The sequence below is a fragment of the Oncorhynchus mykiss genome, chromosome 6 (genome assembly GCF_013265735.2).
Source record: "Oncorhynchus mykiss isolate Arlee chromosome 6, USDA_OmykA_1.1, whole genome shotgun sequence".
NCBI classification, from domain to species: domain Eukaryota; kingdom Metazoa; phylum Chordata; class Actinopteri; order Salmoniformes; family Salmonidae; genus Oncorhynchus; species Oncorhynchus mykiss.
In genome coordinates, this window is record NC_048570.1 from 23,841,475 (window position 1) to 23,855,515 (window position 14,041).

Here is a 14,041-nt window from a genome sequence, read left to right on the forward strand (position 1 = left end):
GTTCCCCTGGGCAGGAAAATGGTCAGAAAATCCCTGGTGGCTGGGCTGGTAGTTTTGCTGGTGGCTGCAGTGGGAGTGTTCGTGGGGGTGTTCATGGGGATGGGAAACAAGAGCCCCATCTCCCCCTCAGACCATTTCTACTCCAAAGCTGCCGTGGCTGCAGATGCTGGAACGTGCTCTGAGGTGGGGAGGTAAGTAATGTTACACTAGACAACTAATTCCCTTTGATACAATGATTCATGGTACGCAATCAAATGACAGGACATGATTAAGCTCTACAAGGAGAATTACGTGTGTGTGTGTGTGTGTGTGTGTGTATGTGTGTGTGTGTGTGTGTGTGTGTGTGTGTGTGTGTGTGTGTGTGTGTGTGTGTGTACCTAGGGACATTCTGAAGAGGAATGGCTCAGCGGTGGATGCATCTATCGCTGCCCTTCTCTGTGTTGGCCTCCTGAACGCTCACAGCATGGGCATTGGAGGGGGGCTCTTCTTCACGATCTATAACGCTTCCACAGGTGAGTCAGTGTGTCCTCAAGCCTACACAAATGACAAAATGCTAATAAACACATCCATGTCTGCATTTTCTATCACTGCTCGACAGGGAAGGTTGAAACCATTGACGCGAGGGAGACAGCACCCATGAACGCGACAGAAGACATGTTTGGCAATAACACCCAGCTTTCTCGGAAAGGTACCAGTTCTACTGTTCTAGAATGTACGTCAGGTACAGGATAGGTTAGGCAGGTTCTGTGGTTCAAGATAACAGCTGAACAGTTATACGGTAGCTGGAGTGTATCACAGTGAGATGGGGATAGAGAGAAGATGACACTGCGAGAATAGTATGAACCTTCTGGCATCCTCTTCCCTGGTTTTCCATCATTCTAAGGAACATTAGGTCTAACTGTCTGCATCATATGCATGGGTACAACAAGGGGGCAACTGTTTCACCTGTCAAAATGAGGAAATATACTGATATGTATTTCAAATCCTTTGTGAGCAGGGTTTCAACTTTGTGCAAATGGTGGTAAAGTCTTCTCTGCATAACAGGTGGATTGTCTATTGCCATTCCTGGGGAGATCCGTGGTTACGAAATGGCACACAGGAGACATGGCAGGCTGCCATGGAAGGATCTGTTTGAGCCAAGCATTGCTTTGGCACGCATCGGTTTCCCTATAGGCAAAGCCCTGGCCAAAGCCATCTCCAAGAACAAGGACGCTATTCAAGGAGATGCCAATATGTGGTGAGGACAGGACAAACACTGAAATGTTGTTGATTTTATCTGTAAATTCTATATTACTACTACAACCACTTCTACAAATGTACCTTTTAATATCAGCGTGAATGTAATGCTCTATGAAGTGCTGTAATAGGATTAGTTGATTTTATCACAGAGTACCACATATTTCAACCAATAAAATGTGATTACTTTGATGTCATTCATGGCTTCCTCTGTGATTTATTATGACCACTGATGATTTATTTGATTGGCCACTGTAAAACCGATGATGACAAAGCCATGGGAATTCTGGTCCTTTTATTCTATGGGTTTGCTTGAATAACTCCTGATAATAAGTTCTCTGTTCTTGATTTTGTACTCCAGTGAAGTGTTCTGTGACTCCCAGAAAAACATCCTGAAGGAAAATGACATCGTTAAATTTCCCAAATTAGCAGACACCTATGAGAGGATAGCAGAGGAGGGACCGAATGTTTTTTACAATGGGACAATGGCACAGACAATTGTGGATGACATCCAGGCAGCAGGTCTTTACATTTGTGCATTATAAAATCCTATTACATCTCATCATTCTTGTTGTACACTATGAGGATGATCAAGCGACACAGATCTTATAGGCACTGTGTCGATGTGCTTCTTGAGCAGTTATTTCCTCTTCTCAGGAGGGATTATAACCCTGGAGGACCTGCTGGAGTACCGGCCTGTGTTGAATGAGAACCCACTGAAGCTGACCGTGGGAGAGTACACCATGCACGTCCCAGACGCCCCCTCCAGCGGCCCAGTCCTGGCACTCATACTCAACATAGTGGACGGTGAGCAGCAGCCTAGCTAACTCTGAGTCTGGATTTCAGGTTTCCTTCCCCTGTACTCCGCTTGGATACTGTTTCCGCCCCCTCCGTAACCACCACCAACCCTCTACACTAATTCAGCCACAGTTAATTCACTCATTTATAAACATTGCATATGCACAAAATATGTCCCAAAACATGCGTGCGCCAGTTTTCACTCAAAAGTTGACATTTATAAAAACTGAAGTTGACTGAGAATGTGCTTATCCTCCCGCAAACTTTAGACCATGCGAAGCCACAGTTTGCAGTGGTTGAAGTATTGCATTTCAAGAAGGCAACAGTAGCCTAGTAGACTTGTCCAAATGGGGAATAAATTCTGACTTATTCATAACAAAAAACAGGTAGCTAAATATAATAAAAAGATCCAATAATTTGCTGTTAGTGAGAAGAGCAAAAACTAAGTTCTTGACATTTTCCGGATTGATTGACCTTCATGTCTTAAAGTAACGATGGACTATCATTTCCCTTTGCTTATTTGAGCTGTTCTTGACATAAAATGGACTTGATCTTTTACCAAATTACAGCTATCTTCTGTATACCAACACTACCTTGTCACAACACTCACTCACAACACTTGGTTCAAATGCGTTAAGAAGGATGAAATTTCACAAATGAACTTTTAACAAGGCACACCTGTTAATTGAAATGCATTCCAGGTCATGAAGCTGGTTGAGAGAATGCCAAGAGTGTGCAAAGCTGTCATCAAGGCAAAGGGTGGCTACTTTGAAGGATTTCAAATATAAAATATATATATATTTGCTTAACACTTTTTGGGCTACTGCCATATGAATGATTTCATGGTTTTGATGTCTTCACTATTATTCTACAATGTAGAAATAGTAAAAAAAATAAAGAAAAACCTTGGAATGAGTAGGTGTGTCCAAACTTTTGGCTGGTACTGTACATTAAATCTACTGTATCTCTGATAAACTAACAACTAGTTATTTTTTAGGCTGAAATATTACATCAATATTTTTTGTGTTTTTTTCTTCAGGGTATAATTTTACTGGCACGAGTGTCTCTACGGCCGAAAAAAAGACTTTGACATATCACCGCATCGTGGAAGCATTCCGATTTGCTTATGCCAAGAGGAGCAGACTAGGGGACCCACGCTATCTCAATATCACTGATGTGAGAACCCTGATTCCCATTTTTCAAGTACACAGTTTCACTCACAAATATATCTTTGACTTTGAAATAAAGATGGTTTGTAGTTGTTTAAAGAATAGGCTGTTCACCAACTGAATTCCTTTTTTTTTTTTACTGATGATTTAATATTCTCTCCAGCTCATCCACAACATGACCTCAGACTACTTTGCTGATGGGATCAGGAGTAAGATCACAGATGACACCACTCATCCCGACAGCTACTATGAGCCAGAATATTTTGTCCCTGACAATCACGGAACAGCACACCTGTCCGTCATAGCAGAGGATGGAAGTGCTGTGGCTGCCACCAGCACAATCAATCTATAGTAAGAGTCCCACAAGGCAAGACCTCCTGAGACAATAGGACTAATGAATACATAATGCTACAGGGTAGATTATAGATATCCAGAGACAGATCATTAATATAGCAGACACTCTAAACACCCTTTGCTTGCCGATGGTCTTACTGAGGATTCTCTGTTTTCATTTAACCGTTAAATAACATTCATAGGATATGTAACTCCTATCATTTCCCATCTTCAGTTTTGGCTCCAAAGTCATGTCCCGATCAACTGGCATCATTTTCAATGATGAGATGGATGACTTCAGCTCTCCACACATCACCAATGGCTTTGGAATCCCTCCATCTCCTAACAACTTCATCCAGCCTGGTGAGATAGTATAGGAACTAAAATCTATATCCTTATTGCCGGTAAGCTACTGAAAGTTCTCAATTTACACATGGCCCCAATTTGAGCCTTGGCTGGTTTGTTTTCTGAGAATAACTTTGTCTGAATATTTAACTGTCTCTCTGTTTTAGGTAAAAGGCCTCTATCTTCTATGTGCCCAACTATTATCTTGGACAAAGACAATAGAGTTAAAATGGTGGTGGGAGCCTCTGGTGGAACAAAGATCACCACAGCGACTGCCCTAGTAAGTCTTGAGCCGTACAAATAAATTGATAATCTAAAACAGATAAAGCCTACACATGACAGCCATCTATCCTTGCATTGTGATATCGTGATGAATCAGAGTATAAGTAGCTTCCTTTTCTCATTTACATAGGTGATTCTGAATTCCCTGTTCTTTGACTACGACCTCAAAAAAGCTGTGACACAACCTCGAATTCACAATCAACTTAACCCAAATATGACAGTAGTGGAGCATGGCTTTGAAAAGGTGGGTAATTTTGAACAATATTGCATAGAATATTGTTTGATGAAAAAATAAAAAATTCATTTGAAAAAGCTTTTGGGTAACTGAAATGTAATCTGTGCGTGTGTGTGTAATAGAGCGTATTAGATGGTCTGGCACAGAAGAACCATGTAACAGAGCTGCTGATGACTCCTGGATCAGTAGTTCAGGCGGTGGTGCGACAGGGGGAGCGGCTCTGTGCTGAGTCCGACCCCAGAAAAGGGGGTTATCCAGCGGGCTACTGAGTCTCCATAAAGAAACAGGGCCATTAAGAGACAGGGCCATAGAGAGGCCGTGTATCTGCAATGAAACAATGGCTCCTCAAGGAGGCACAGCCACTTTTTCTTCAGCCTAAATTCCTTTCAAGACATGGAAAATGACTTTATTCCACATCAATACCTCCTCTCTTCACACCAAATAATCAGCAACTTTTATTTGCTTTTATTTCAGCATTATTTATTTTTGTGTTTTGAAAAAGAAGTGCGATTGCAACTCTGAGAGTGGCATTTTTAAAATCCTTGCTGTATCAAGAGATCCTTGTCAATTATCCTAAAGAAAGAAGTTTATTTATGCAATGCAGTGGGGTAGCAGAACGCTGGACTGTAACTGTCATTTCCTGCTGGTTGTAAATACCAATGGGCCAGAACTGAAATGGACACCATGGATCACCTGATGTACATTCTGAAATAGTTTGCTTATGAAATATTAGCCAACATATTAGTCAATTTACTCTGTGATGATGAGCAATCATTCTGTTTGACAGAAAAATAGCCATTTATCTGAGATTTAAGAAAGGTCATGTTTTAGGGGATAATGTGAACACCAATATGAAAGGTTGTCAAAGTAGTTTGTCTCTGTCCATTGAACAAATCAAATATAGAGAAATTACTGTTTCGTCTCTCCATCAAGGAAAAATGGTCTGTATGTTTTAACCATGTAAAATACCACAGTTGGTCACTGAAAACTCCTCGACTTCCACCTCAGGTCTTAACAGGTCAGGTTGTCAGATCTGTTGGTGCTTTATGGGTTGGCTAAAGCACAAACAGATCTGTCAACCAGGCTACAGGTCTACCATCTGCCTTATGAAGATGTTGGTCACAGGTAGCTACATTTTTATTTTCATGAGAATTCTGATCTGTAACTCTAAAACAGTGATTTCTGTTTTACTGATTTCATCTCAACTCTGCCCATTGCCCATGGGGGCCTTCTGTTAATAAGGGCTCAAATATGGCTGCCATTGACCTATTCAAATGGTATTTTTATATTTTTTTGTGATGAGAATTGTTAAGAAAGACACATTTTTAATGTTTAATATCGAGTAAGTGAATTTAGTGTATTTAAAAAAATACATGTGCAGATATATTTTTTTAAACTTGCATTGTTCTCATGCCATGCTTGTTGCCATGCTTGTTGCCATGCTTGTTGCCATGCTTGTTGCCATGCTTGTTGCCATGCTTGTTGCCATGCTTGTTATTAAACATTTTAAACAAATACATATTTCACATTACTCTGCCTGTTCCCCATATTCTGAGGAACATCCTTCTCTGCTTTGATAACTGTAACCTAACTGCTGAACGAATGTTACTGTAGTATGAAATCAAATTATTGAAGCAAGGATGTAGCAGAATGTTTTACAGTACACAATATGTTAATAACAGCTACATTATGTCTAACCAACTGACTGAAGTACCATTTCATACAAAAACATTTGGCTCAACTTCCTTTAACAGTTTGAAGAACAAAATACCCAGCAGTTTCCTTCTGACAAATCTTGGCAAGATGTGGCATTTGGCACCAGCTGTGGCTTTTACAAAAACCTCCAATTGGATTAATCACTGAAGACATTGAACTGCCTGTGCTTCCATAGACCAGTGAAGTATAGGAAGCTAAATAGACAATAAATCACACATAGGATTCACCCTAAATACTTCCTCTCTATCAAACCGCTCTTCTCTTTTATGAGGTTCTCAATAACTGAAAAGACAAGCATGCTAATAGACCTCACCAGTAGGACTATAGGTGGCAGAGTTGGTGACTTGGCAGTTGAATAAAGAGTCAAACATTTAACAACATAGATGTGAAAATCTCCATGAGAATGATATACACTAAATTTACAAAACATTAGGAACACCTGCTCTTCCCACGACATAGACTGACCAGGTGAATCCAAGTGAAAGCTATGATCCTTTATTGATGTCCCTTGTTAAATTCACTTCAAAATCAGTGTAGATGAAGGGGAGGAGACAGGTTAAAAGTATGTGGCCTGAGATACTATCTGTGTATACTCTACTCTCTTCTTCCTTGTGAGAGTGAAATGATTCATATTAATTCAGACAGCATTCAGCCTGTGGGCAGATGGGGAAGGATGGTTAATGAAGCTGTACATTATATACATAAATAGTAAAGCAAGTGTTTTTCAATCCTTTGACACAGCTCATCTTAACTGTGGAACATATCCCATTCCCTGACTACTGTGATCCTTATGACAGCACAGGCCTGAACAGAGTCTAGTGTCAACGTTGAGGCTCAGTGCTCACATACAGGGGAGGCCACTGGTGCAGGGAACATCTAGCGTCAATGATCACATAGCCCATCTAGAGTTGTCTGATGAAAAGACCAGCCATCCCACGGCTGTAGCTCCCTCCATCTCCAGAGATATAAACACGCACACACACACAAGAGCAGAGTGAATTATGCAGCGTGTGTATATTTACTGTGTGTATTTACACAGGCTCTGTCCCGTTTCTGTTCCACGAGGCCCACCATCTGTGTGTTTATAGAGTGAGGTAGCTAACACGCCTGGGGCCTTACAGAGTGCTTCTTGTGCAAACATTCAGAAACACACAACTTAAATTGTCGAACTTTCAACACCTGGACTAAACCTGCATGTTAATGGTAAGAGTGATTGTGCAATTGAACAGAACAACATTCTTCCTGTCTAATGTAAACTGTTGAAATCAACCAAAAAAGTTGAAGTAATGATGACAATGCATTTTTCCTTGCGAGAGGGACATGAGGAATTTTTCAAAAACTAACCCACTCAAACGTTAGTCAATTGCCTTTTACCTAAGTTGGTTCTAGTTTGTACCTCTGAAATGATTAAAGAGCCAGAATGAAATATTTCAAGGCTCAGGGCTGTTTCAGCATGTCACTGCTTCCTTTCAGTAATAAGACTTCTGTGTTTGCAAACCAACGTTAGGTAATGTTTTAAATGCTATTAGACTAAGCTTATTCTGTATACAAACCAAAGGGCAATTAAGGATATTCAAAAGATTCAAATTGTTTCACAAGACCTTTTCTTAGATCAGTGTCATTATGAAGAGACAATGTGAACGTAGTGGCGCTCATGACTGGCACATTAAAAAATGACCACTCTTAGAGGTTGCATAAATCTACACCAGACTAACCAAAACAATATGCAGTGTCATTGCTTCGCTCAGTTTCCCACAGAATGTGTTACGTTATGGCACACACACGGAGATCTAATTTCAGTTCATCTCAGAACTATCCCATTAAAATTAGGGAATATTTTCACTTAATTTAAATAGTTGAAATTACATTGTTCATTGGTATGCTCCAACTGAAGAAAAATCACCTTGCTCTCTAAAACGTATTCATCTTCTGCCCGGCTCTGATATTACGGTCATTCATCATATCGTGGTGGGTAAAACTGACTCTCCCTGACAGCTCGGTTAAGCCTTCCTCATTCTCTAAGCATAGATGATTAGATGCTCTATGCTAGACATCTCTGTCTTGACCTCTGATGAGATCCCACCACTGGGACTTTGAAAAATATGTTGATGATATCTATTCTATTGACATCCTTCAACAGAGGCAATGACAACCTCGAAAGGATTCTTTCCTGAATAAAGGTAAAACTCATTGTGGACTACTGGTATGTACCCTATGCTGAAATTCAAATACTATGTGGGTGTTTTGTATGCAAATTAAAATGCACAAAGGTTGTGGGGAGGCCCAGCCAGGCTGCACTTTTTCTCCAATAGCTGTGATCGCCATCTAGTGGTAGTGTAGTCAGAAACATTTTCAGGTGGAACAAATTATAGTGATTTTCAGGTTCGCAGTTTCACAAGAAAAAAGGACAACAAACTTAAGATTTAGAGACTTGAAGTTTGATCTTTATATTGTATAAAAATGATACACATTTGCAATGTAAAATTGGGAGTGCCTAAACCAGTTGTTTCTCTACTAATGCAGCAATTTGAAACAAAAGATAGCGTGAAGTTCATGACAAAGACAGAGTACACCAGTATATGTACCGGTCTGTGTTAGGGTGGTGATGACTGTTCAGAGTCGCATGGCGACGGCTGCCCCCGGCGCCTGCAGCTCCAGCAGGTGGAACAGCTTGGCACATTTGTTGCATTGGGGGGTTTGGCCCAGGGTGTGGTGCAGTCGGGCCTGCAGGTAGTGGATGTCCCACAGACGCCCCTTACAGTCCAGCATGGAGAAGTAGGCTACAGCCTCAACCAGAGTCTGCATAGCCAGGCCCAGACCTGGAGGGAGACAACAGGGAATCAGACGTTTGGGTTGTGTAAATATCCAAAATTGTAGTGTAATTCTCATTGCTGATACTGCTCATGTGACTCAAAAGAAAATACAACGCGGAAAGACTCCTATGTGTACTCAAATGATAAAGTCCTCCTAACCACCAACAAACATGTACATTTCTTTGAGAAAGTGATACGAAGCTTTGCTGTTGGGGATGTGTGGTACCTGCATGCCTCTGACCACTGGGCTGGGACCCAGCAGTGGCCACCTGACAGTGGGCTGGCAGCAGCAGAGCTCTGCCCTTATCCATGACTGCTCATGGGCCAGGATGGGATAATAAAGGACACACAGAGTCTGTTACAGCACTCCCAGTATCAACTGGACAGGGAGACAGAAAACAACACAAACTATTGATGGAGTTTTTAAATATAACCCAGTATGAATTTCCTTGTTTTGCCTACATGTGGGAGTATGCTTTGCATACAGTATATAGTTCCGTCTAAGGTCAAGAGATTAAAGATTTGTATATCTGAGAATATGTGTGTATACACCAAGCATACCAGGCTTACATATTGCGTGTGTTGACCTGAGTGAAGGCCAGGTGCAGGATAGTCAGAGACCAGGGCATGTAGATGGTGCTGTCTGGCCAGGGCCTGCAGCAAGAGAGCAAGGGCTGTGGCAACACCTGACGACTCTCAATGCAACTCTGCAATGGCCAGCATCACCCTGCACAAGGCACACACACAAATATAAAAACACAGCCACACAACCCTTAGCCAAACAAATACTGTAGCTTTGACAAATTGATAAACACATATTCAAACAACATTCTAGGACTCCATCAACAGATGAGGTCTGGTGTTTTTATTTAGTGTCCTGGCCCACCTGATGCTCATCTCTGAGTACTTGGTCTTCTCACAGTACAGCTGCAGCCTCTGCAGGATACTGTACGCTTTAGTGGTCCGGTTCAGCGCCTTCGGCACTTGAGCTTTCCTGTTAACACAACACATACACAGGTAAACTGCCAAAATAAAGGAAACACCAACATAAAGTGTCTTAACAGGGTGTTGGGCCACCCCGATCAGCCAGCAGCTTCAATGCACCATGGCATAGATTCTACAAGAGTCTGGAACTCTATTGAAGGGATGCGACACCATTCTTTGAAAATAAATTCCATCATTTGGTGTTTGTTGATGGTCGTGGAGAACTCGGGTGCCGCTCCAGAATCTCCTATAAGTGTTCAATTAGGTTGTGATGACAGACAGCCATGCATATGGTTTACATAGTTTTCATGCTCATCAAACCATTCATTGACCACTCGTGCCCTGTGGATGGGGGCATTGTCATCCTGGAAGAGACCACTCCAATCAGTATAGAAATGATTCACCATAGGTTAAAACTCAGAATGGCTGTGAATGTATTGCCGTTTAACTTGCCCACCAAGGGGTTGAGTAGACCAAAACCATTCAAGAAAAATGTACCCCACACCATAACAGAGCCGCCAGAACCCTAATTCACTCAAGTGTTTCCCTTATTTTGGCAGTACCTGTACATACAGTTAACTAGAACAGTGGTTCCCAAACTGTGGGACCGAGGGGGGGGCTCAGCATGGTTTTAAACTTACTCTTGAAAGTTGTAATAGTAGAATGTACAAGGTGCAATTTCAAAATTGGGTAGTGCATCATCAGTTTTCCTCATCTATACCTTAAAGAGCTATTTATAACTTGTCAGAAAAGTCCAGATCAACTAGCCCATGTCAGCTAATGTTATTCTTTTTCAATTTTTTTTTTTTTTTTGGGGGGGGGGGGTCAAGTCTAAAGTTGATGGATAGAGATGAGTAGGAGTTCAGATTGCCTCACCTTGGCATGTTGGGTGTGAGGGGGAAACTGCTCCTTCAGATGCTTCAGGACCTCAGACACAGCCCCATACAGGCCCTGGAGGGGGGGGGGGGTCAAGTCTAAAGTTGATGGATAGAGATGAGTAGGAGTTCAGATTGCCTCACCTTGGCATGTTGGGTGTGAGGGGGAAACTGCTCCTTCAGATGCTTCAGGACCTCAGACACAGCCCCATACAGGCCCTGGAGGGGGGGGGGGGGGTCAAGTCTAAAGTTGATGGATAGAGATGAGTAGGAGTTCAGATTGCCTCACCTTGGCATGTTGGGTGTGAGGGGGAAACTGCTCCTTCAGATGCTTCAGGACCTCAGACACAGCCCCATACAGGCCCTGGAGGGAGAGAGGAACAGGAGCTAAAACAAGTTTCACTCACAGTCAGTACCAGTGCACATCTCCTGAGATGTAATCTGGATCACATCAATGCTTGTGAAACAGCCCTGAGGGAGATGGGACAGAAGACAGATGGAGCCAGAGACAGAGGTGGGAAGAGGTGTACTAACTACAGTATCTGTTCAGCATGCAGCTCAGCCAGGTGGCAGAGGGAATTGTGGTTCACATTGCTGCCAAATATGTGAGTGACAAGCAGGTTTTGTTATTTTATATTCAATTCATTGCAGTTTGAATCTTTTATTTTTAGTGTGGACTCTTTATGTCAGGGAATGTCAGAATGAGTGAAGGAGACCCACCTCTTGCCATACATCATCCATATGGATGAAGTCTGAGCCAGCCTGATGTCTATGAGCTCTGACAGGCTGTGCTTCCAGCACTTTGCAGGATGTCTGTGTCCTTCAGAGCATCCATGAGCTCATGGGCTGTCTTGCCCTGGATCGCCCCCTGCTGGACCAGGGAATGAATGCCCAGATATGCCAAATACTGAGGAGAGAAAATCAAATGAAAGGAAAGCCCCTCTGAAAACTATTTTATTTGTCACATGCTTCATAAACAACAGGTGTAGACTTAACAGTGAAATACTTATTTACGAATCCTTTTCCAACAATACAGAGTTTAAAAAATATATATTTATATATTTACAGAAAAATTGTGTTAAGAGGAATTATTAACAACAAATAACAATGAGTAAAAATAACATGGCAGGGATACAAAATAATTGCAGTAGCTATGTAGAAATAGGTAGGGATAAAATGACTAGGCAACAGGATAGACAATAGGAAGTAGTAGCAGCGTATGTGGTGAGTGTAAAAGTGTGTGTGAGTTTAAAAAAAATATATAATAATTTTAACTTTATTTAACTAGGCAAGTCAGTTAAGAACAAATTCTTATTTTCAATGATGGCCTAGGAACAGTGGGTTAACTGCCTGTTCAGGGGCAGAACGACCTTATCAGCTCGGGATTTGAACTTGCAACCTTTCGGCTGCTAGTCCAACGCTCTAACCACTAGGCTACCCTGCCGCCCCAGGTATCAGTATGCATGTGTGTGCATGTTGGCGTATGTAGCGTGTGTGTGTATTTGTGTGTTGGGATGCCAGTATAAGCATGTGTGAGTAGAGTCCAGTGTGTGTGGGTGCATAGAGTCAGTGCAAAAAAGGGTCAATGCCGGTAATCCGGGTAGACATTTTATTAGCTATTTAGCAGTCTTATGGCATGGGGGTAGAAGCTGTTCAGGGTCTTGTTGGTTCCATATTTGGTGCACTGGTAAGGAGGATGGTGGTAATGTGAGGGATAGTAATCACCTGGATCTACTGAACCGCCATAGTCAGGAAACTGAGAGGCTATTGCATAAAACGGTAAGTAAGCCTGGAGTGCTCCAGTCTCATCTGCAGGCATATGAAATTCTTACCAGTAGACAGAAGTGGACATCCATTTTCACAGAGTCTTCAGTTAGCGCAGAGCTGTCAGGTCCTTTCATCTGTTCCAGCGTGTAAAGCCAACTCTGAAAGAGACAAATACATTAATGGATGATTACACAGGTACAGTATTGGTGCTGAGAATGTGAAATAGACACTGACCAACCTTGACTACACATTATGTAAATACTGTATGTTGGGCATATAACACAAACATAAAATCTCCTACCAGGCAGTGCTGCAGGCACACGTGATCATTGGACACCTGGGCGATGCGGATTGCCTCATGTAGAGCCAGGTCAGCCTGTTGACTGAGTCAAGAGTTGGAGTTGATTTTCATTTTGACATGAATCAATACTGCATACATAAATTGTAACTGATATTGATACAGACTTTCCATATCTATGCCCATCACTACTCACTAGTGACCAAAGCGACAGTGCAGTGGTGCCAGGTTGAGGGCAGCGTAGGGAAGACTTCAAAGTCTCAAATAGGGTAAATGAGAAATATGCAAACTGCAAAGGATAAGCTGATGACACAGTACTCCCCTCTACTACCACCTCTACTTTTAATAACTCATGCAGTGGTGCTGTGTCCAGCTCCTCCTCCATCCTCTCCCCTACAGTGTCATCTGTGCTGGTGAGGTCCATGTCAGAGTCATCTGCAGTCAGGGCAGGCAGCCCCACCTGGCCATCACCAGGCTGGGCGTAGTGACTGTGGTAGTAGTGCTGCAGGGCGTTGTACAGTTTGTACACATGTTTGAAGGGCAGCTTGATGTAGGCCAGGAGCATGTGTCTCATGAACAGACCTAAAAACATAGAGGACGCAGTCATGATGAGAGACAAGCATTCAGTGAGCAATCCTACAATCTGTCCCATAAATTCAAATGAAATTCATATAGCAGTGCTCTCTAACTAGACACAGTGTTCGTTTGATCTGACCTTTGGATCAAATGATGTGTACTTTCCAACAACACTGGTCTTAAACGCCTCAGAATCAATAGCACTGAAAGGAGTGCGGAGGGTGACATGCAGCACTGACCTCTTACATTACAGGCCTAGGTAACTGCAGTTGACTCATCCATACTGGAGTTTCACAGCATATTCTGTTTGAGGGCAAAATTCTTCCCGTATTCAGGAATTGGCCATGAGTCAAGTCTGGACCCTAATACATAGACAAAACCTTTGATAAAGAAAAGCAAGCAATTTACAGTGGAAAGTAGAAGCTGTAAAGGTGAACAATAAGATATTCCAATCTGTTGTAGAGGCAGGATGAGTTTGTTCAAGCGCCTTCTTTCCTGAAGAGCAATTGTTTTTGACGTGGTCATCTCGTACAGTAGGCCAAAACGGCGATGTACGGAGTCACCCAATCTTTGATGCCAAACACATGGGCATGGAACACCCCATTGGTTATCAT

The 14,041-nt window shown here is 42.2% G+C and overlaps 1 protein-coding gene and 1 pseudogene across 1 annotated transcript; one reads left to right on the top strand and one right to left on the bottom strand.

The window, feature by feature from the left end:
* On the top strand, positions 1 to 5,867 carry LOC110525559 (glutathione hydrolase 1 proenzyme-like). The gene is made up of 12 exons (XM_021605772.2): positions 1 to 191; positions 382 to 512; positions 599 to 688; positions 1,045 to 1,237; positions 1,598 to 1,758; positions 1,894 to 2,043; positions 3,074 to 3,210; positions 3,367 to 3,554; positions 3,772 to 3,899; positions 4,049 to 4,161; positions 4,294 to 4,407; positions 4,521 to 5,867. The coding sequence occupies exons 1-12, from the start codon at positions 19 to 21 to the stop codon at positions 4,665 to 4,667; spliced, it is 1,725 nt and encodes a 574-aa protein (XP_021461447.2). The 5' UTR covers positions 1 to 18; the 3' UTR covers positions 4,668 to 5,867.
* A 2,668-nt stretch (positions 5,868 to 8,535) lies between these two features.
* LOC110525220 lies at positions 8,536 to 14,041 on the bottom strand (annotated as a pseudogene).

Excerpts from the sequence above, each read along its gene's own strand:
- LOC110525559 (XM_021605772.2), top strand. The coding sequence starts at position 19 with ATGGTCAGAAAATCCCTGGTGGCTGGGCTGGTAGTTTTGCTGGTGGCT. Across the intron at positions 1,238-1,597 it reads CAAGGAGATGCCAATATGTG|TGAAGTGTTCTGTGACTCCC; the intron begins GTGAGGACAGGA and ends TTTGTACTCCAG. Across the intron at positions 3,555-3,771 it reads ACCAGCACAATCAATCTATA|TTTTGGCTCCAAAGTCATGT; the intron begins GTAAGAGTCCCA and ends TCCCATCTTCAG.